Source organism: Anomaloglossus baeobatrachus, chromosome 2 (assembly GCF_048569485.1).
Source record: "Anomaloglossus baeobatrachus isolate aAnoBae1 chromosome 2, aAnoBae1.hap1, whole genome shotgun sequence".
Classification (NCBI taxonomy): domain Eukaryota; kingdom Metazoa; phylum Chordata; class Amphibia; order Anura; family Aromobatidae; genus Anomaloglossus; species Anomaloglossus baeobatrachus.
This window is the reverse complement of record NC_134354.1, coordinates 649,157,353-649,181,296: the sequence shown is the minus strand read 5'-3', so window position 1 is coordinate 649,181,296 and position 23,944 is coordinate 649,157,353. Positions and strand designations below refer to the sequence as shown.

The following is a 23,944-nucleotide window of genomic DNA, read 5'->3' as shown; positions in this document are numbered from 1 at the left end:
TCCTCCGGATGCGTTGAACCTTCAACATCGCCAGGCGGCTGCGAGTCCCGCCCTGGTGATTGATGTAGGCAACTGCTGTCGCGTTGTCCGACTGGACTCGAATGTGCTTGCCCGCCAACAGGTGGTGAAAGGCTACGAGAGCTAGGAGCACATCTCTGATTTCCAGCACATTGATCAAGAGGGCTGATTCGGACGGAGTCCAAGTGCTCTGTGCTCGGTGGTGGAGAAATACTGCTCCCCAGCCGGAGAGACTGGCGTCCGTGGTGAGGATCACCCAGGACGGAGACAGGAAGGAGCGTCCCTGAAACAGAGGGGCCGAAGCCACCACTGAAGAGAGCTCCTGGTCTGTGGCGACAGAGCCACTAGCCTGTGCAAGGAAGAGGTCCGCTTGTTCCAAAGGCGGAGAATGTCCAGCTGCAGAGGACGCAGATGGAACTGGGCAAAGGGAACCGCTTCCATTGACACCACCATCTGACCCAGCACCTGCATGAGGTGCCTGATGGAATGACGGCGGGGCTTCAATAGAGAACGCACCGCCAGATGAAGGGACTGCTGCTTAACTAAGGGCAGCTTCACAAGTGCCGGCAGAGTCTCGAATTGCATCCCTAGGTACGCAAGTTTCTGGGTCGGGGTCAGAGTGGACTTGGGCAGATTGACAAGCCACCCGAATTGAACAAGCGTGGCGAGAGTGAGCGAGACACTCCGCTGACAGTCTGCACTGGATGAAGCCTTGACTAGAAGGTCGTCCAGGTAAGGAATCACTGCCAACCCCTGGAGGTGCAGAACCGCAACCACTGCTGCCATGACCTTGGTGAATACTCGAGGGGCCGTGGCTAACCCGAAGGGGAGAGCCACGAATTGGAAATGTTCCTCTCCGATTGCAAAACGTAGCCAACGCTGGTGTGAAACTGCAATTGGCACATGCAGATAGGCATCTCTGATGTCGATGGATGCTAGAAAATCTCCTTGGGTCATTGAGGCAATGACCGATCTCAGAGATTCCATGCGAAAGTGCCGCACCTGAACATGCTTGTTGAGAAGCTTGAGATCCAGGATGGGCCGGAAGGAACCGTCCTTTTTGGGGACTAGGAAGAGGTTTGAGTAGAAACCTCTGAACCGTTCCCGGGCGGGAACCGGAACAATTACTCCGTTGGCCTGCAAGGATGCCACGGCCTGAGAGAAAGCTGCAGCATTGGGGCAGGGGGGAGTGGACAGAAAAAATTTGTTTGGCTGGCTGGAAGAGAATTCTATCCTGTAGCCGTGGGAGATGATATCCCGCACCCACTGATCGGAGACGTGTTGAAACCACACGTCGCCAAAGTGGGAGAGCCTGCCACCGACCAAGGACGTTGCTGGCGCAGCCACATAGTCAAGAGGAGGCTGCCTTAGTGGCAGCGGCTCCTCCGTTCTTATGAGGACGCGGCTTCGCGATCCTTGGCTGAGTTAGTGGACGAGGCTGAGGGCTTAGAGGATGACCAGTTAGAAGAACGAAAGGAACGAAACCTCGACTGGTTCCTGCCCTGGACAGGTTTCCTGATTTTAGTTTGTGGCAAGGAAGTACTCTTCCCGCCAGTAGCTTCCTTAATAATTTCATCCAGTTGTTCACCGAACAGCCGGGACCCAGCAAAGGGGAGTCAAGCAAGGTACTTCTTGGAAGAAGCGTCTGCTTTCCACTCTCGAAGCCACAAGATCCTGCGGATTGCGAGGGAATTAGCGGAAGCCACCGCCGTGCGGTGAGAAGCCTCCAGAATGGCAGACATGGCATAGGATGAAAAAGCCGAAGCCTGGGAAGTTAAGGCAACCATTTCGGGCATAGAGTCCCTGGCGAGGGAATGTATCTCCGCCAGAGAAGCAGAGACTGCCTTAAGAGCCCACACTGCTGCAAAAGACGGGGAGAACGAAGCCCCTGCCGCCTCATATACAGATTTGGCCAGAAGGTCAACCTGGCGGTCAGTGGGATCCTTAAGTGAGGTGCCATCAGCCACAGATACAACTGTCCGGGCTGAGATTCTAGACACCGGAGGATCTACCTTAGGTGAATGAGCCCACTCCTTGACCACTTCTGGTGGAAAGGGGAAAAACGGTCATCAGAACTACGCTTTGGGAAGCGTTTGTCAGGACAGGCCCTGGGCTTGGTCACAGTGGCCTGAAAACTGGAGTGGTTTAAAAAAAAAAAAAAAAAAAAAAAAACACACACACACTCCTTGCTCTCTTAGGTGAGGTAAACTGGTGTTTTTCTACCAGAGAGGCTTGTTCGTCTGACACTGGTGGATTGAGGTCCAGTACGGAATTAATGGACGCAATCAAGTCACTAACATCCGCATCCCCTTCAGATAAATCAATGGGGTACATAGAGGTAGCGTCCGAGCCCACAGTAAAGGCATCCTCCTCGCCCTGCAGTTCAGCTCGTGAATCAGAGCCGTGGGACGAGGAAGGAGAAGAGTCCCTGCGTCTCCGTTTAGGAGGACGGGGTCCGGGAACAGATGAAAAATCCTCTGAGAGCTCTGCAGAGCGAGTCGGAGCAGCAGAAGCGCCCTGAGAAGGGGGCTGATGCATGGTCAGCAGAGACCGGGACAGCTGTCCCATGGAGTCGGCAAAGGACTGGGAGATAGCTTTAGAAAACGATGCTACCCAAGCCGGGGGTTCAGCCACCGGGACTGGAGCAGCTGGAGGGACCCCTGAGGAGGCTCCAGGCTGAGGCACTACCATGTTAGAGCAGGCATCACAATGTGGATATGTGCTCGGTTCAGGCAGTATGAGCTGACATGCAGTGCAAATAGAGTAAAGCCTTGCAGTCTTGCTCCTAGTGAGAGACATGCTGCTGAGGTGGAGGCTCTGCAGTAAAGAATACACTCCTTCAGAATGACCCCCAGAGAGTGTATAATAAAGTCCACAACCAGAGGTGGTGGCTTACCAGACTGCTTTTGTGTGCCCTCCGGATTCCACAGCTTGGACCCCCAGACAGCTGCAGTAGCTGCAGCAGCCAGCGCCGATCAGTGTGTAAACGCTGATAAAATGGCGCCGGAGTGAGGAGGGGGGGGCGGGGTTGAGTCCAAGAGTGGGAACCGGAGGGCCAAGGGGATATCCAGGGGAGGGAAACATCTCCTCAGAGAGGAGTGTCATCCCCTCTGCTGAACGGCCGGTGGGCGGCGCCGCACTGTTCCCCTGCATGACTGACATGCAGGGGCAGTGAAATCGAAACTAGGCCGCATCTGAAGCCGGGGCCTAGATTTTTCCATGCGGCCGACGAGCAGGCACCTTCGGCGCGGTTCTCAGGAAAAAACCAGAGAACCGGCCGGAAATCACAACAAAGTGAAAAAACACACTCTCCCCACAATAAACGTACAAGGGACCCCTGAATAACGTCTCAATACTTAGCTTATGAGACGCAGGGCCAGGTCCCTGAGGAGTGAGCGCTCCGTCCGGCAGGATCCTGACAGGGCTGCGGATGGAGACCGGTCTCCTGCAAAGCAGTGAGAACCGTGATGGCTCCCACTTCAAGCCAGAGCCTCAGAGGATGGTGAAGGAGCGCGGCATGTGAAGGCTCCAGCCTTGTAAAATCAACCTTAACAGCACCGCCGACAGTGAGGTGAGAAGGGACATGCCGGGAGTCCAGATTGGACCCGCTTTTCTTCCAAATCTTTGAAATAAAAAATCAGATGAGAATGCATGTGTGTGTGTGACCTCCTGAACACAAAGGATTGAACTGGTCATCCAGGGGGTGTATATGCTCGGAGGGAGGAGCTACACTTTTAGTGTAGTACTTTGTGTGTCCTCCGGAGGCAGAAGCTATACACCCATGGTCTGGGTCTCCCATAAGGAACGATGAAGAAAAAAAATTTAGACCGCAAAATGTGTGTTCTTACTGCACCAAATCTGCAACATGTGCATATATTCATTACCGGGTGACTTAACATGTCATCACATGACCTAAAATTTTAACATTGCTTTTTTTTTAAGCCACCCTTGAAAGGTTTAAAAATTCTCTTGAACACAAAATAGATTGGATTAATTTTGCTGCTGTGGCGTGATCACCTACTTTTATGAAAGATTAAAAAGGGGTGAGAGGGAGAAAACACACACACACACACACACACACACACACACACACACACAACAGGTCCATGCCCTCCACCAGTGAGTAATTTCCTGGAATACCTGGATTTAGTGACCACCTGTCCTTTGTTATAGAACAGCGGCTGAGGTAATAGCTTTCCCTCTTAGTTAATTTGCCAACAGACTGAAAACGTCCCTAGGCTAAAGGTAATTATTTCTCTTGCCCCTTAGCTTTCTGGATCTTGTGCCTCAGTTTGTTCAAGTAAGATAGGGTCAGACAACAGTCTAGCACTTACAAGGTGACCCGATAAGCATGGTTCTGAGGTAGGAGTGTGGATAAGACCATGCACGTACTGACTGCCTTTGTTTAATACCTAAACGTATGCACTGGCGCAACATTTAAAATAGGAGACAGGTCACTGAGATCAGTCATTCAAAAGCAGAGAGGGGCCAAGCATTAAGATAAGACCCTACACAATCACAGCCCACTGCACAATTACAAGAAGGCTTCAAACATTACACGAAACAAATTTCTTCAATGAAGGCATTTTAAATCAGGATTACAGTATGGCCATGTCTATTTAACCACTGGTCCAAAAGTTGGTGCTTCCTCATTGTATACCCAGCACTGATTCAGTGTTGTGTACACAGCAAGTGGGAAGGCTAACGTTCATGCACCCTCTAGGAGTCTGGCTGTGTCTGACAGTGTGCTGAAATCGTACGTCAGGGTATTCATGACATAAGCAGGCAGCCAGCACACGTGTGTATGCTGTATACGACACCTCAACAAAAACCACGGCTGTGAAGGACACAGTGGGGCTCAGGACCCAGATCCCCACAGGCACTGCAAATGGCTGTCGAATATATTAAAAACTTTACATTTTTCGTGTTCTGCCCACACTAAGGCACAGCCAGTCACATTTCTGCAATGCATTTGACAAACTCCAGCAAGTGATAACTATACAAGGAAAGTCTAAATTCACCAAAAATTTGCAAATAGTGATGAGTGAGCACTACAATACGCAGGTCTCATTAAGTACAGTTGGATGCTCGGATGGGTGCGACTTGAGCACCCAAAATATAATGGAAATTAATGAAGGACTCCAGTATTTTTTTCTGGAATATTTTATAGAAATGCCAGCGTCCCCCCATTGATTTCCTTTATATTCGGGTGCTCGAGTCACACCCATCCAACTGCTCTTAACCTTTGTCAGGCTGCATAATTTTGCCAAAATTTCTCGACCCCTTATCTCGGAAGGGGGTGGAGATATTTTATTGAAATTTGGCCAATATGTTCTGGACCAAAACTGCTGAGATGTCACGAAATTTCAGCCCTCTACGGCTTTTCGGGAAAAAAAAAAAAAAAAAAAAAAAATATTGCAATTTAAAAAAGGGAATAGTTACAATTTTACCTATTCAGCCGGACGAAGGTTAAGGGGTCCAGAGTATGGACATCAATGATAATGAATAGTCTTCAGTACAGACCTGATTTCTGAGCCTTGTCCTAGGATTGGGAGAGTAGCCAATAAAGCCAACCTGTTTCATGTTGCGCAGTATTTCTTGATCTACCGGAGGAGCACGACTGAAGGAAGAAAAGCTTTGTAAGTACAGGCCAAAGACATACTGAGTAATGTATGTTGACATTAGCGATTCACCAAGGATAGTTTTTGGCATGTAAATATTAACATGTTCAACAACTAAACCTTTGCAATGATCATTAATACCTGCAAAGATATTTCTTGCTGGTTACCAAATTCTCGCTAAATTTGTGATATATTTAACGTATTACATGCAAACTTGTCTCTACATTTATGAAACACTTACAGGCGTTCTGTAATTTTCTGAAACAATATGATAAATTGTATGTTTTCTGTGGGGTTTGTTTTTTTTATTATTAACCAGACTATAAAGAATGAAATGGGCTAAAGTACCGAGGAGCTGGTGTCGAGTTAGCAGATGGCCAGTCAGAGAGCAAAGCTTCATTTATTAGCGGCACCGGGATAAGAGAAAGAGGCATAAGTTCCTGATTCCAGTCCAAATGTGGCAAGCTGTCCACCATGCACGGCAATGCAAACTCAGAGTCACGAGGGTACGTATTAAACGTTGCCTCTGGGGTGTCTGCCCATAGGTGCACACATCCATCAGAGTCTCCAAATGCTAAAACTTGTTTGCTAGCCGATACATCAAAACACATAATAAGCTGGCTGACGGTGCTGACGTGGAATATGTCTGCAGGACTAGCCAGACCAGTGGGTTCACAGAACTGGCACTGACCTGTATATATAAAAAAAAAAAAAAAAAAAAAAGTTACTTAGAAATATGTTCAAGAATCTTTACAGATCAATATACTGATTACATTACAAGATTTCAGATTTTGGATGTTTGTATTAAGCTTAGTTTTATTTTCATACAATGGATGTAAGTAGTGATTACTTATTTCTTTGATCTCAACTCTAGCAAGTGAGAAAGAATCGACATTCCAGACCCTGGAAACCTTAGTGAAACTATAGGACCTTCTATGAGAACCTCAGCACTATAGTTGTGCTTTAATTATCTGTACAAGAAAAATGGAGCATGAAAAGTTTGATCTGTGTGTGCAGACAGTCATCTGACATACAGGAAGATAGTTAACTTAGAGTAAGCACTGAGTGCATTGATAAGTGTTAATGCATACACAACCCAGCACAAAAATGCTACAACAATACCAGTACGAAACAGTACCACAAAAGTGATTACACCCCTCACATTATCCTTTTAATGGGAAACTAAAGTTACGGAATTTTGATACAATGTAAAGTAGTCAGTGTACAGCTTGTATTAAAACAGTGTAAATTTGGTGTGCCCTCTAAATAATCCACAGCCATTAATGTCTAAACCACTGGCAACAAAAAAGTGAGTACACCCACTAAGTGAAAATTGCCAAAAGTTTTAATTGTGTGGACACCATTATTTTCAAGCACTGCCCTTAACTCTTCTGCATGGAGTTCACGAGAACTTCACAGAAGCCACTGAAATATTCTTCCCCTCCTCCATGACAACATCACAGAACTGGTGGATGTTAAAGACCTTGCGCTCCTCCACTATCCATTTGAGGATTCCACAGATTCTCAATTGGGTTTATGTCTGGAGACATACAGCTGGTCCAGCAGCTTCAGCCTCAGTTTCTTTAGCAAGGCAGTGGTTGTCTAGGAGGTGCGTTTGGGTGTGATTGTCTTCAGGAACTGGACCGCTGGGCAGTATTCTAAGTGAGGACTCTGAGCATGCTCTGCTTCAGTATGTGACAGTACATGTTAGCATTCATGGTTCCCTCAATGAACTGTAACTTCACACAGCCAGCAGCACTCACGTAGCCCCAAACCATGACACTCCCACCAGCATGTTTGACTAGGCAAGACACTTTGTATTCCTCACCTGGTTGTCGCCACACACACTTGACACCATCTGACCCAAATAAGTTTTTCCTCTTCTTAGTGGAGAGTGTCTTGTTAAACTGCTGTATGATCTTGGCCACTGATGCATCTCAGTTTCAGGGTGTGTACAATCTTCTAGTCTCTTTACGAAGAATTCTCCCCCCCCACCCCCCAACCTTCAGAGAATTCTTTGCCATGTTGTACTTCCAGTGAGTGATACAAATGACACCAGCACCCCATTCTCATCTGAGACATTGTAACACTAATGGTCCCATGACATCAGGTAGAGAAAGAAGGGAATTTTGTTACTTACCGTAAATTCCTTTTCTTCTAGCTCTTATTGGGAGACCCAGACGATTGGGGTATAGCTACTGCCCTCCGGAGGCCACACAAAGCACTACACTAAAAAGTGCAAGGCCCCTCCCCTTCTGGCTATACCCCCCGTGGTATCACGGGTTCTCCAGTTTTAGTGCCAAAGCAAGAAGGAGGAAGCCAATAACTGGTTTAAACAAATTAACTCCGAATAACGTCGGAGAACTGAAAAACCGTTCAACATGAACAACATGTGTACCCGCAAACAACAAAAAAATCCCGAAGGACAACAGGGCGGGTGCTGGGTCTCCCAATAAGAGCTTGAAGAAAAGGAATTTACGGTAAGTAACAAAATTCCCTTCTTCTTCAGCGCTGTATTGGGAGACCCAGACGATTGGGACGTCCAAAAGCTGTCCCTGGGTGGGTAAAGAGATACCTCATGTTAGAGCTGCAAAACAGCCCTCCCCTACGGGGGCGTCACTGCCGCCTGCAGGACTCTTCTACCTAAGCTGGCATCCGCCGAAGCATAGGTATGCACCTGATAATGCTTGGTGAAAGTGTGCAGACTCGACCAGGTAGCTGCCTGGTACACTTGTTGAGCCGAAGCCTGGTGTCGTAATGCCCAGGACGCACCCACGGCTCTGGTTGAGTGGGCTTTTAGCCCTGAAGGAACCGGAAGCCCCGCAGAACGGTAGGCCTCTAGAATTGGTTCTTTGATCCATCGAGCCAGGGTGGCTTTAGAAGCCTGCAACCCCTTGCGCGGACCAGCGACAAGGACAAAAAGTGCATCGGAACGGCGCATGGGCGCCGTGCGGGAAATGTAGATTCTGAGTGCTCTCACCAGATCTAGCAAACGTAAGTCCTTTTCATACCGGTGAACCGGATGAGGACAAAAGGAAGGCAAGGATATATCCTGATTAAGATGAAACGAGGATACGACCTTAGGGAGAAACTCCGGAATGGGGCGCAGCACTACCTTGTCCTGGTGGAACACCAGGAAGGGAGCCTTGGATGACAGAGCTGCCAGCTCCGACACTCGCCGAAGCGATGTGATCGCAACAAGAAACGCCACTTTCTGTGACAGGCGAGAAAAGGAAACTTCTTTCAGAGGCTCGAAAGGCGGCTTCTGGAGAGCAACTAGTACCCTGTTCAGATCCCATGGATCTAACGGCCGCCTGTACGGGGGCACAATATGACAGACCCCCTGCAGGAACGTGCGCACCTTAGGAAGACGTGCTAGACGCTTCTGAAAAAACACGGATAGTGCCGAGACTTGCCCTTTAAGGGAGCTGAGCGACAAGCCCTTTTCCAACCCCGATTGCAGGAAGGAAAGAAAGGTGAGCAATGCAAATGGCCAAGGGGATACTCTCTGTGCAGAGCACCAGGATAAGAAAATCTTCCACGTTCTGTGGTAGATCTTAGCAGACGTAGACTTCCTAGCTTGTCTCATTGTGGCTACGACTCCTTGAGATAATCCTGCGGACGCTAGGATCCAGGACTCAATGGCCACACAGTCAGGTTCAGGGCCGCAGAATTCTGATGGAAAAACGGCCCTTGGGACAGTAAGTCTGGTCGGTCTGGCAGTGACCACGGTCGACCGACCGTGAGATGCCACAGATCCGGATACCACGATCTCCTCGGCCAGTCTGGGGCGACGAGTATGACGCGGCTGCAATCGGATCTGATCTTGCGTAACACTCTGGGCAAGAGTGCCAGAGGTGGGAAGACGTATGGGAGCCGGAACTGCGACCAATCTTGAACTAATGCGTCTGCCGCCAGAGCTCTTTGATCGCGCGACCTCGCCATGAATGCCGGGACCTTGTTGTTGTGCCGGGACGCCATTAGGTCGACGTCCGGCACTCCCCATCGGCGACAGATTTCCTGAAACACGTCCGGGTGAAGGGACCACTCCCCTGCGTCCATGCCCTGGCGACTGAGGAAGTCTGCTTCCCAATTTTCTACGCCTGGGATGTGAACCGCGGATATGGTGGATGCTGTGTCCTCCACCCACATTAGAATGCGCCGGACTTCTTGGAATGCTTGCCGACTGCGCGTCCCTCCTTGGTGGTTGATGTATGCCACCGCTGTGGAGTTGTCCGACTGGATTCGGATCTGCTTTCCTTCCAGCCACTGTTGGAAGGCCAGTAGGGCAAGATACACTGCCCTGATTTCCAGAACATTGATCTGAAGGGTGGACTCCTGCGGAGTCCACGTCCCCTGGGCCCTGTGGTGGAGAAACACTGCTCCCCACCCTGACAGACTCGCATCTGTCGTGACCACTGCCCAGGATGGGGGCAGGAAGGATCTTCCCTGAGACAATGAGGTGGGAAGGAGCCACCATTGTAGAGAGTCCTTGGCCGTCTGGGAAAGAGACTTTCCTGTCCAGGGACGTTGACTTCCCGTCCCATTGGCGGAGAATGTCCCATTGAAGTGGGCGCAGATGAAACTGCGCAAAGGGAACTGCTTCCATGGCTGCCACCATCTTCCCGAGGAAGTGCATGAGGCGCCGTAAGGGGTGCGACTGGCCTTGAAGGAGGGATTGCACCCCTGTCTGTAGGGACCGCTGCTTGTTCAGCGGAAGCTTCACTCTCGCTGCTCGAGTATGAAACTCCATGCCAAGATACGTTAGCGACTGTGACGGTGACAGATTCGACTTTGGAAAGTTGATGATCCATCCGAACGTCTGTAGAGTCTCCAGCGTAGCATGTAGACTGAGTTGGCATGCCTCTTGAGAGGGTGCCTTGACAAGTAGATCGTCTAGGTAAGGGATCACCGAGTGTCCCTGAGAGTGCAAGACTGCTACCACCGCCGCCATGACCTTGGTGAAGACCCGGGGGGCTGTCGCCAGACCGAATGGCAGAGCTACGAACTGAAGATGGTCGTTTCCTATCACAAAACGTAGAAAACGTTGATGTTCTGTAGCAATTGGCACGTGGAGATAAGCATCTTTGATGTCTATTGAGGCAAGGAAGTCTCCTTGAGACATTGAGGCAACGACAGAGCGGAGGGTTTCCATCCGGAACCGTCTGGCGTGCACATGTTTGTTGAGCAGCTTTAGATCCAGAACAGGACGGAACGAGCCGTCCTTTTTTGGAACCACAAAGAGATTGGAGTAAAACCCTCGCCCTTGTTCCTGAGGCGGTACAGGAACCACTACTCCTTCCGCTCTTAGGGAGTCCACCGCCTGCAGCAGGGCATCTGCTCGGTCTGGATGTGGGGAGGTTCTGAAGAACCGAGCTGGAGGACGAGAACTGAACTCGATTCTGTACCCGCGAGACAAAATGTTTGTCACCCACCGGTCTTTGACCTGTGACGTCCAAATGTCGGAAAAGCGGGAGAGCCTGCCCCCAACCGGAGATGCGGAGGGGGGGGGCTGGAAGTCATGAGGTAGCCGCTTTGGAAGCGGTTCCTCCATTTGCTTTCTTGGGGCGTGCGTGAGCCCGCCAGGAATCTGAGACTCTTTGCGTCCTCTGAGTCCCTTTGGACGAGGAGAATTGTGTCTTGCCCGAACCTCGAAAGGACTGAAACCTCTGCTGCCATTTTTTCTGCTGAGGTTTGCTTGATCTGGGCTGGGGTAAGGAAGAGTCTTTACCCTTGGACTGTTTAATGATGTCAGCCAATGGCTCGCCAAACAGTCTGTCTCTAGATAAAGGCAAGCTGGTTAAACATTTTTTGGAACCAGCATCTGCTTTCCAGTCCTTTAACCACAAGGCTCTGCGCAAAACTACCGAATTGGCGGACGCCATTGAGGTGCGGCTGGTAGATTCTAGGACTGCATTGATAGCGTAAGACGCAAACGCAGACATCTGCGAGGTAAGGGACGCCACTTGCGGCGCCGCTGGATGTATGATAGCATCCACTTTTGCTAAACCAGCTGAAATAGCTTGGAGCGCCCATACGGCTGCGAATGCTGGAGCAAACGACGCGCCGATAGCTTCATAGACAGATTTTAACCAAAGGTCCATCTGTCTGTCATTGGCATCCTTAAGTGAAGCGCCATCCTCCACTGCAACTATGGATCTAGCTGCAAGTTTGGAAATCGGGGGGTCTACTTTTGGACACTGGGTCCAGCGCTTGACCACATCAGGGGGGAAAGGAAAACGTGTATCCTTAGAACGTTTAGAGAAACGCCTTTCTGGATGAGCGTCGTGTTTCTGGATTGATTCTCTGAAGTCAGAGTGATCCAAGAAAGCACTCAATTTACGCTTGGGATAGAGGAAACGAAACTTCTCCTGCTCTGCTGCTGCCTCCTCTGCAGAAGGAGCTGGGGGAGAAATATCCAACAGTCTATTGATGGCTGAGATAAGATCGTTTACCATGGCGTCCCCATCCGGGGTATCCAGATTGAGAGGGGTTCCAGGATAAGACTCCTGATCACTCTCTTCAGACGCATCACAGGGCGACTGATTGCGCTGAGACCCTGAGCAGTGTGATGACGTTGAGGGTCTTTCCCAGCGAGCTCGCTTAGGGTGGCTGGGGCTATCATCTGAGTCATAATACTCAGCCTGGGAAGCCGGGGACCCCCTTGCAGTCTGGACTAATTCCAACTGAGGGGGATTAGAGGACAGAGACCTCGCCGTGTCCATAGACTGAGCCCCAGTCATGGATTGCAAAGTTTCAAGGATCTTTGCCATAGTCACAGACATTCCATCAGCAAAAACTGCAAAGTCTGTCCCTGACACCGGGGCAGGACTTACAAGCGTCTCAGCCTGGGTCACTACCTCTCCGGACTCCGGCTGGCGAAGCAGCACCGGATCTGAGCATTGCACACAATGGGGGTCTTTGGAACCTGCTGGTAGAGCAGCCCCACATGCAGCACACGCAGTGTACACAGCCCTAGCCTTGGCAGCCTTGCGTTTTGTGGATGACATGTTGCTGCCTCCTCAGAGCGATCTGGGGTATCCAGCCAGGAAGCGACCTTACAGTGCAAGAAATAACTAAATATATATATATCTGGTGACACAGTACACCAATACACACTGAGGCACTAGAGGGGCCAGCTGAAAAGCCGCTTACCGCCCGCTTAAGAGCGGGTGTGTGGTCTCCAAAAGCCCCCTAGTCCAGGTCTCCCAGAGCCTTGCGTCCTTCCTCTAGCCAGACTGCATGTAATGGCTGCCGGCGTCCTGGGAGAGGAGGGGGGCGGGCCCTGGGCGTTCCTGACTAAGCGCGGGAAGCCTGCTTCCCTCTGTGCCTAGTGAGAGGGCTGGAGCATGTAAATCAGGCTCCAGCCCTCGTCGCTGCTGCGAAACAGCGTCTCTCCCCTACCCTGATTAACAGGGTGGGGGCGGGAACGAAGCGGAGCTAGGCCGCAAAAGCCGGGGACTGGATTTATAAACGCCGCCGCCGTAAAAGCGCGGTCGGCGTGTCCCCGGCGCACCACAAGTCACAGCAGCGCCGCCCGGTCCAGTGGGGGTCGGCGCTGCGTTCCCACAACACAAAGTCCCCCAGTAAACTGTAGGAACACTAACTCCAACGTTACGGTCCCCGGCGCACTACAACACCCAGCCAGCCCGGAGTGTGTCTGTGCCTGCCGGGGACACAGAGTACCTGTATGATGCAGGGCCATGTCCCTGATTGTACTCCTGCTCCGTATCCATCAGGTGCTATGGGTCTGTGGATGGAGCCCGGCGTCAGAGCTTAGAGGCCGGCAGGATCCCACTTCCACAGAGCCCTACAAGGGGATGTGGAAGGAAAACAGCATGTGGGGCTCCAGCCCCTGTACCAGCAATAGGTACCTCAACCTTACAACACCATCCACGGGTGAGAAGGGAGCATGCTGGGGGCCCTATATGGGCCCTCTTTTCTTCCATCCGAAATAGTCAGCAGCTACTGCTGACTAAAATCTGTGGAGCTATGCGTGGATGTCTGACCTCCTTCGCACAAAGCTTGAAAACTGGAGAACCCGTGATACCACGGGGGGGTATAGCCAGAAGGGGAGGGGCCTTGCACTTTTTAGTGTAGTGCTTTGTGTGGCCTCCGGAGGGCAGTAGCTATACCCCAATCGTCTGGGTCTCCCAATAGAGCGCTGAAGAAATGGCTAAATGGTACAGTGTCGCTATGTTTTTAGGGTTGTGTTAATTTTTCTTGACAGCAGGTTTGACATTAATGGCCGTGTGTAGAGTTAGCTTGTATAAATGTAAAGTATACAGTGTACAAAGTTACATATCATTAAAGTTGTCCCATGAAGATCTAATACTAACAAATATGAGTTGTGTATTCACTTGTGACACCATCTTGATAACAAAGAACACAGTTGTACTACTCCAGATCTTGGGATAAAAGCCCTGACGAATAAATCATATAGACTATCAGTCACAGATGTGGATACATTGTAACATTATAAAAACAGACATTGGCTACAATCCTGCATGGTAAGGGGATTTTGGGTACTCAGCGTAAAATCTTTTGGAGTCTTCATTAGAGAAGACAGGAGACAACTTATGTATGCTAATGCCACCACTATGCAAAACAAATGTATACTACTGGAGAGGAGCCAACACCAACTGAGACAAATAAGTGATTAATCAGTAGGCGAAGCAACACTAATGAAAGAACCTTAACTCCATTACCAAGCAGTTTTCAGTTTCGTTTTTTGCTCCCCTGCTTCCGAGAGCCATAACTTAATTTTCAATCTAGCCATGTGAGGGCTTGTTTTTGTGGGATGAGTTGTAATTTTAAATGAAACCACGAGTTTTACCATATATAGTTACTGGAAAACAGCAAAGAATGCCAAGTGTGTGAAGAAAAAAAAAAAAAAAAAAAGTGCAATTGCACACTTGTTTTTTTGGGGTATTTTATTCACCATGTTCACTTTATGGTAAAACTGATGTGCTGGTGTGATGCCTCAGGTCAGTATGGGTTTGTAGATACCAAACATTAATAAATTTACTTTTCTAAAAGGGTTGTGGAGGGGAAAAAAGAAAAAAAAAAAGTTCATTTTAAGAGCTGCCCCTAGTGCGGCTGTTAGAGGTACTACGGTATGGAACGGTCAGTGTAATCACATGACTCAACACTACCATCGGAACGCCGTGATTACTTCACAGGGCTGCCAATGGTTGCGGGGAAAGCACATGGTCCCCATCCATTTAAGTCGAGCTGCCACACTTTGGCAGCGAGAATTAACTGGGAAGCAGGCGTGGGTGAAACTTCGATTCCCAGGCTAAAATTCCATCAAATACTTTGTGGTCAGCAAAATATATGAGGAGTTCGCTTTAACTTTTTGAAAGATACGGACTGTTTGGAGTCAGAATTTGATTCTGAACGATGGGTTCAACTACTGAACCGCCAGAGGAAAGAAAATTATGCCATCCTGGAAGATGGAGGAGCAGGAGACATGAAAGACGAACTAGTGTGAGCTAGCTCCTTGGATCTCCTGTGGTCTGCCATATCTGGGTTGAGGAACCAGAGCGTCAGACTTTCCCTCAGAAGTGAGCAACAAGAGCTAGAGTCGCAGCGAGGCTCCCTGAGGTTAGGCATAAAAGGACAGAGCCAAGGAGTAAGGTGCTGGGGAAGGAGCTGCCCCCAAGTGGCACAGCTTGCCCTGGATCAGCAGTCAGGAGTCTTGAAGAAGAGCTGAAGAGACCGTGGCTCCTAGAAGCAGTAAAGAACTGCAGGTGCTGGTAGTCTGGTGGGCAGGAGGGTAAGGGAGGAGCTGGCATGGAGAAGAAGACAGCGGTGAGCAAGAGGTGGGATTTGCACATAAAAAAGGAGGCTGTGACCATAAACCAGTGCACAGGGTTACCATGCACCAAGTGAAAAGCTCTGACAGGCTGACCTGGGAGGCATGTACAGGAGATACATAGAATGTCTTAGGTCATGAGGATAGCCTCTTCCAATCCACATAACCTTAGGCATTATGTTCAATCCATCTCCACTACACCTATCCCCTGTCCCAATGGAAAAGGCTTTATCCCAGTACCTGGGATATAACTGTCAAGTGACCTAGCATTGTATACCAGTTTTTTTTTGCTTGTTAAAATTTTATCATACCTTGTTTTCTTGCATTTTGTAACGGCTCCTTCAAGTATGTTATTAACACCTAGACCAAAGGCTGACTATACTATCTAAATTCCAGCACGCCTGATTGAGTTTTGAAGAGGCAGACCAAAATATTAAATTCTTGTAGATGTAGATTGATTGTGGGAAAAAAAAAAAATAATAAGCTTACCTCGCTGGGAAATAATAGCTAACCGGGAAGTGTAAGTAGGGATGAAACGCAGAAACAGAGGGTCAATGTGAACTTGAAGAGGCGTGATGGCTCGCATCATACGCAAGTCATACACTTTCAGGAATCTGTCACAAGCAAGAACGTTCATGCGACTGGAGAATCCACACGTCACCACAAGATTTCCATGGACATCAAAGTCAGATAAACTACCAGAGTAAGCATCAAATTCATGTTCAATTTTAAATGTGCGTAGATCTCGTAATGAAAGCTGCAGGGTTAAAACAGGAAAAAGTGGATTGTTAGAAGCAGACCAGAGTAATGGACAAAATTTCTTCACAGATGTGTATAGCTAAATAGGAGAAGTCAGATACATTTAGAAGTAGGTTTGCCAAGGTTTCAGAAGAGCAGAAAAAAGAATTTTGTTTACTTACCGTAAATTCTTTTATAGTTCCGTATTGGGAGACCCAGACCTTGGGTGTTTAGCTTCTACCTCTGGAGGACACACAAAGTACTAAAAAGTGTAGCTCCTCCCCCTGAGCTTATACACCCCCTGGTGAGCAGACCCAGCCAGTTTAGTGCAAAAGCTGAAGGAGAATAGCCACCCACAAGTAGAACAGAGCAAGAGCCGGAACAACCGGAAACTCTGTCCACGACAACAGCCGGTGATAACACGCGGAACAAGAAAGTGCCAACAGGCAACAGGGAGGGTGCTGGGTCTCCAAAAGACGGAACTATAAGAAAAAGAATTTACGTTAAGTAAACAAAGAAGGGAATTTTGTTTACTTACCGTAAATTCCTTTTCTTCTAGCTCCAATTGGGAGACCCAGACAATTGGGTGTATAGCTATGCCTCCGGAGGCCACACAAAGTATTACACTAAAAGTGTAAAGCCCCTCCCCTTCGGCCTATACACCCCCCGTGCTCCCACGGGCTCCTCAGTTTTGGTGCAAAAGCAAGAAGGAGGAAAAAATTACAAACTGGTTTAATGTAAATTCAATCCGAAGGAATATCGGAGAACTGAAACCATTCAACATTAACAACATGTGTACACAAAAAAACAGGGGCGGGTGCTGGGTCTCCCACTTGGAGCTAGAAGAAAAGGAATTTAAGGTAAGTAAACAAAATTCCCTTTGTCGCTCCATTGGGAGACCCAGACAATTGGGACGTCCAAAAGCAGTCCCTGGGTGGGTAAATAATACCTCATAATAGAGCCGTAACGGCGCCGTCCTACAGGTGGGAAACCGCCGCCTGAAGGACTCGCCTACCTAGGCTGGCATATGCCGAAGCATAGGTATGCACCCGATAGTGTTTCGTGAAAGTGTGCAGGCTCGACCAGGTAGCTGCCTGACACACCTGCTGAGCCGTAGCCTGGTGCCGCAAGGCCCAGGACGCTCCCACGGCCCTGGTAGAATGGGCCTTCAGCCCTGAGGGAACCGGAAGCCCCGAGGAACGATAGGCTTCGAGAATTGGTTCCTTGATCCACCGAGCCAGGGTTGATTTGGAAGCTTGTGTCCCTTTACGCTGGCCAGCGATAAGGACAAAGAGTGCATCCGAGCGGTGCAGGGGCGCCATACGAGAAATGTAGAATCTGAGTGCTCTCACCAGATCTAACAAGTGCAAATCCTTTTCACATTGGTGAACTGGATGAGGACAAAAAGAGGGTAAGGAGATATCCTGATTGAGATGAAAGGGGGATACCACCTTAGGGAGAAATTCCGGAACCGGACGCAGAACCACCTTGTCCTGGTGAAACACCAGGAAAGGGGCTTTGCATGACAACGCTGCTAGCTCAGACACTCTCCGAAGTGAAGTGACTGCTACTAGGAAAACCACTTTCTGCGAAAGGCGTGCGAGAGAAATATCCCTCATTGGCTCGAACGGTGGTTTCTGAAGAACCATCAGCACCCTGTTCAGATCCCAGGGTTCTAACGGACGCTTGTAAGGAGGGACTATGTGACAAACCCCCTGCAGGAACGTGCGTACCTGTGGAAGTCTGGTCAGGCGCTTCTGAAAAAACACAGAGAGCGCAGAGACTTGTCCCTTAAGGGAGCCGAGCGACAAACCCTTTTCCAATCCGGATTGAAGAAAGGACAGAAAAGTGGGCAAGGCAAATGGCCAGGGAGAAAAACCCTGAGCAGAGCACCACGACAGGAATATTTTCCACGTCCTGTGGTAGATCTTGGCGGACGTTGGTTTCCTAGCCTGTCTCATAGTGGCAATGACCTCTTGAGATAATCCTGAAGACGCTAGGATCCAGGACTCAATGGCCACAGTCAGGTTGAGGGCCGCAGAATTCAGATGGAAAAACGGCCCTTGAGACAGCAAGTCTGGTCAGTCTGGTAGTGCCCACGGTTGGCCGACCGTGAGATGCCACAGATCCGGGTACCACGACCTCCTCGGCCAGTCTGGAGCGACGAGGATGGCGCGGCGGCAGTCGGCCCTGATCTTGCGTAACACTCTGGGCAACAGTGCCAGAGGAGGAAACACATAAGGGAGTTGAAACTGCGACCAATCCTGAACTAAGGCGTCTGCCGCCAGAGCTCTGTGATCGTGAGATCGTGCCATGAATGCCGTGACCTTGTTGTTGTGCCGGGACGCCATTAGGTCGACGTCCGGCATCCCCCAGCGGCAACAGATCTCCTGAAACACGTCCGGGTGAAGGGACCATTCCCCTGCGTCCATGCCCTGGCGACTGAGAAAGTCTGCTTCCCAGTTTTCCACGCCCGGGATGTGAACTGCGGAGATGGTGGAGGCCGTGGCTTCCACCCACATCAAAATCCGCCGGACTTCCTGGAAGGCTTGCCGACTGCGTGTTCCGCCTTGGTGGTTGATGTAAGCCACCGCTGTGGAGTTGTCCGACTGAATTCGGATCTGCTTGCCTTCCAGCCACGGCTGGAACGCTTTTAGGGCAAGATACACTGCCCTGATCTCCAGAACATTGATCTGAAGTGAGGACTCTTGCTGAGTCCACGTACCCTGAGCCCTGTGGTGGAGAAAGACTGCTCCCCACCCTGAGAGACTCACGTCCGTCGTGACCACCGCCCAGGATGGGGGTAGGAAGGATTTCCCCTTCGATAAAGAAGTGGGAAGAAGCCACCACCGAAGGGAAGCTTTGGTTGCCTGAGAGAGGGAGACGTTCCTGTCGAGAGACGTCGGCTTCCTGTCCCATTTGCGTAGGATGTCCCATTGAAGAGGACGCAGGTGAAACTGCGCGAAAGGGACTGCCTCCATTGCTGCCACCATCTTCCCCAGGAAGTGCATGAGGCGCCTCAAGGGGTGTGACTGACCTTGAAGGAGAGATTGCAACCCTGTCTGCAGTGACCGCTGTTTGTTCAGCGGAAGCATCACCATCGCTGAGAGGGTATGAAACTCCATGCCAAGATATGTCAGCGATTGGACCGGTGTCAGATTTGACTTTGGAAAATTGATGATCCACCCGAAACTCTGGAGAGTCTCCAGAGTAGCGTTGAAGCTGTGTTGGCATGCCTCTTGAGAGGGTGCCTTGACCAGCAGATCGTCTAAGTAAGGGATCACCGAGTGACCCTGAGAGTGGAGGACCGCAACTACTGTAGCCATGACCTTGGTGAAAACCCGTGGGGCTGTCGCAAGGCCGAACGGCAGTGCCGCGAACTGAAGGTGTTCGTCTCCGATGGCGAAGCGCAGGAAGCGCTGATGCTCTGGAGCAATCGGTACGTGGAGATAAGCATCTTTGATATCGATCGATGCAAGGAAATCTCCTTGGGACATTGAGGCGATGACGGAGCGGAGGGATTCCATCCGGAACCGCCTGGTCTTTACGTGTTTGTTGAGCAGTTTTAGGTCCAGGACAGGACGGAAAGACCCGTCCTTCTTTGGAACCACAAACAGGTTGGAGTAAAAACCGTGACCCTGTTGCTGAAGAGGCACAGGGATCACCACTCCTTCTACCTTCAGAGTGTCCAACGCCTGCAGAAGAGCATCGGCTCGCTCGGGAGGCGGAGATGTTCTGAAGAATCGAGTCGGAGCACGAGAGCTGAACTCTATCCTGTAACCGTGAGACAGAATGTCTCTCACCCAACAGTCTTTTACCTGTGGCAGCCAGGTGTCACAAAAGCGGGAGAGCCTGCCACCGACCGAGGATGCGGTGTGAGGAGGCCATAAGTCATGAGGAAGCCGCCTTGGTAGCGGCACCTCCGGCGGTCTTTTTAGGGCGTGACTTAGACCGCCATGAATCGGAGTTCCTCTGATCCTTCTGAGGCCTTTTGGACGAGGAGAATTGGGACCTGCCCGCACCCCGAACGGACCGAAACCTCGACTGTCCCCTCCTCTGTTGGGGTATGTTTGGTTTGGCCTGGGGTAAGGATGTTTCCTTTCCCTTGGATTGTTTGATGATTTCATCCAATCTCTCACCAAACAAACGGTCGCCAGAAAATGGCAAACCGGTTAAGCACTTTTTGGAAGCCGAATCTGCCTTCCATTCCCGTAGCCACAAGGCCCTGCGTATTGCCACCGAATTGTCGGCTGCAACCGCCGTACGGCTCGCAGAGTCCAGGACAGCATTAATAGCGTAGGACGCAAATGCCGACGTTTGAGAGGTTATGGACGCCACTTGCGGCGCAGACGTACGTGTGAGTGCGTCAATTTGCGCTTGACCCGCTGAGATAGCTTGGAGTGCCCATACGGCTGCGAATGCTGGAGCAAAAGACGAGCCGATAGCTTCATAGATGGATTTCAACCAGAGCTCCATCTGTCTGTCAGTGGCATCCTTGAGTGAAGCCCCATCTTCAACTGCAACTATGGATCTAGCCGCCAGTCTGGAGATTGGAGGATCCACCTTGGGACACTGAGTCCAGCCCTTGACCACGTCAGGGGGGGAAGGGATAACATGTATCCTTAAGACGCTTGGAAAAACGCTTATCTGGACAAGCTCGGTGTTTCTGGACTGCCTCTCTTAAGTCAGAGTGGTCCAGAAACATACTCGTATGCTTGGGAAACCTGAAACGGAATTTCTCCTGCTGAGAAGCTGACTCCTCTACTGGAGGAGCTGAGGGAGAAATAGCCAACATTTGATTGATGGACGCGATAAGATCATTCACTATGGCGTCCCCATCCGGAGTATCAAGATTGAGAGCGGCCTCAGGATCAGAATCCTGATCAGCTACCTCCGCTTCATCATACAGAGAGTCCTCCCGCTGAGACCCTGAACAATGTGATGATGTCGAGGGAATTTCCCAGCGAGCTCGCTTAGGCGGTCTGGGGCTGCGGTCCGTGTCAGAGACCTCACCCTGGGATCTATGAGACACCCCGGGAGGACATTGTTGTTCCAACTGAGGGGAACCAGGGAGCAATGATTCCACAGTGCCCATGGTCTGAGATACCGGTCTGGACTGCAAAGCTTCTAGTATCTTAGCCATAGTCTCAGAAAGTCTTTCAGTAAAAACTGCAAACTCCGTCCCTGTCACCTGGACAGTGTTAGCAGGTGGTTCCTCCTGGGCCACCCTTAGCAGAGGCTCCGGCTGAGTAAGTGCTACAGGGGCCGAGCATTGCACACAATGCGGGTCAGTGGAACCTGCCGGTAGTATAGCCGTACATGCGGCGCAGGCAGCATAGTAAGCCTGTGCTTTGGCACCCTTGCTTCTTGTGGACGCCATGCTGTTGTCTCCCCTGAGCAAACCAGGAGGGTATATAGCCAAAAAACAACCGTGCACCATACAGTGTTAAGTATAGCCTATAATCATATAATCTATAAGTACACTTCTGCACAAGTGGGGCCAGCACCTCAGGTGCTGCTTACCACCCGCTCAAAGCGGTTGTGTGATCACCAGAATCCCTGCCTGGGTCTCCCAGAGCTTGTCTCCCCTCTCCAGCGTCAGAAGAGCTGTCAGGAATGGCTGCCGGCGTCCTGAGGAGAGGAGGGAGCCGTGGGCGTGCCCTAGAAAGTGCGGGAATCTGGTGCCCCACTGTGCACAGTGAGGGGGGTGGAGTATGCAAAGCATGTTCCAGCCCTCAGTGCTGACTTCTCGTACAGTGTCCCGCCCTTCCCCTGACTGGCAGGCCTGGGGGCAGGAAAAAAGTGAGACTAGGCCGCAAAAGCCGGGGACTAAAGTTATAAGCGCGGCCGGCGTATAAGCCCGGTCGGCGCGGTAGTCCCCGGCGCACTAACAGTCCCAGCCGCGCCGCAGTGTAAAAATGGCAGCGGCGGTCAGCGCGGTAGTTCCCATAAACTAACACACCCAGCCACGCTGCAGTGTGTGATGGCACAAGCGCGGTCAGCGCTGCAGTCCCCGGCGCACTAACACACCCAGCAATGCTGGAGTGTTTCTGTGCGCGGTCCCCACGGGGACACAGAGTACCTTAAAGTAGCAGGGCCTTGTCCCTGACGATACTCGGCTCCTTATCCAGCAGAGTCCCCAGGAGCTGTGGATGGAGCACGGTCTCAGTGCCTGGAGACCGATTAGGATCCCACTTCACCCAGAGCCCTAAAGGGGATGGGGAAGGAAAACAGCATGTGGGCTCCAGCCTCCGTACCCGCAATGGATACCTCAACCTTAACAACACCGCCGACAAGAGTGGGGTGAGAAGGGAGCATGCTGGGGGCCCTGTTATGGGCCCTCTTTTCTTCCATCCGACATAGTCAGCAGCTGCTGCTGACTAAGCTGTGGAGCTATGCGTGCATGTCTGCCTCCTTCGCACAAAGCATGAAAACTGAGGAGCCCGTGGGAGCACGGGGGGGTGTATAGGCAGAAGGGGAGGGGCTTTACACTTTTAGTGTAATACTTTGTGTGGCCTCCGGAGGCATAGCTATACACCCAATTGTCTGGGTCTCCCAATGGAGCGACAAAGAAATTCTCTTTCTTTATCGTTCCTATGGGAGACCCAGACCATGGGACGTTCCAAAGCAGTCCTTGGGTGGGAAATAAACCGAATAAAGTAAGAAGTAGGCAGAACCAAACTTCACAAATGGGCGACAGCCGCCTGAAGGATGCGTCTGCCCAAGCTCGCATCTGCCGAAGCATGAGCATGCACTTGGTAGTGCTTCGAAAAGGTATGCAGGCTAGTCCAAGTGGCAGCCTGACAGACTTGTTGAGCCCTAGCCTGGTGCCTGAAAGCCCAAGAGGCACCAACAGCTCTGGTCGAATGTGCCTTGATCCCCGGCGGGGGAGGCACCTGAGAACTCTGGTAGGAGTCCGAAATGGTCGATCTGATCCAACGGGCTAAGGTCGGCTTAGAAGCAGAGTGACCCTTGCGCCGACATGCGGTTAGCACAAAAAGAGAAGTGTACCGCCTAATAGAAGCGGTGCGAGACACGTAGATCCGGAGCGCCCGCACCAGATCCAGAGTATGCAGTGCTTTTTCAAAGCGATGAACAGGAGCCGGACAAAAAGGTAGGGTAATGTCCTGGTTAAGGTGGAAAGGGGAGACCACCTTAGGAAGAAAGTCCGGAGTCAGACGGAGAACCACCTTGTCTTGATGAAAAACTAAAAAAGGTGACTCAGAGGAGAGCGCAGCCAAATCAGAGACTCTCCTGAGAGAAGTTATGGCCACCAGAAAAGCCACTTTCTCAGAAAGACGATGCACAGAGACCTCCCTAAGAGGCTCAAAGGGGGGTTTCTGCAAAACCGTGAGAACCAAATTAAGGTCCCAGGGACCCAAGGGCCGCCGGTAAGTTGGAATGATGTGAGACGCGCCTTGCATGAAGGTGCGGACCTGAGCCAGCCGAGCGAGACACCGCTGGAACAGTACTGACAGAGCTGAGACTTGTCCCTTGATAGAGTTGAGGGACAGTTCTAGCTGCAGACCGGACTGTAGAAAAGACAGAAGGGTCAGCAAGGAGAATGGCCAAGGAGGATGGTCGGTAGAGCGACACCATGACAGGAAAATTTTCCAAGTCCTGTGATAGATCTTAGCGGAGGAAGACTTACGGGCCTGAGTCATAGTGGAGATGACTTCAGGAGGAATACCAGAAGCCGTCAAGAGCCAGGACTCAAGAGCCACGCCGTCAAATTGAGAGCCGCAGAATT

General features: G+C 50.7%; 1 protein-coding gene across 3 annotated transcripts in view; it reads right to left on the bottom strand.

The window, feature by feature from the left end:
• PAN2 (poly(A) specific ribonuclease subunit PAN2) overlaps positions 1-23,944 on the bottom strand; it is a 152,239-nt gene that overhangs the window by 89,295 nt on the left and 39,000 nt on the right. For all 3 annotated transcript variants that reach the window (XM_075336998.1, XM_075336999.1, XM_075337000.1), the window contains 3 exons: positions 15,946-16,213; positions 5,988-6,330; positions 5,542-5,638 (listed from right to left, as the gene is read on the bottom strand). In XM_075336998.1, the coding sequence (XP_075193113.1) occupies positions 5,542-5,638; positions 5,988-6,330; positions 15,946-16,213 (708 nt within the window). The remainder of the gene's footprint in view (positions 1-5,541; positions 5,639-5,987; positions 6,331-15,945; positions 16,214-23,944) is intronic.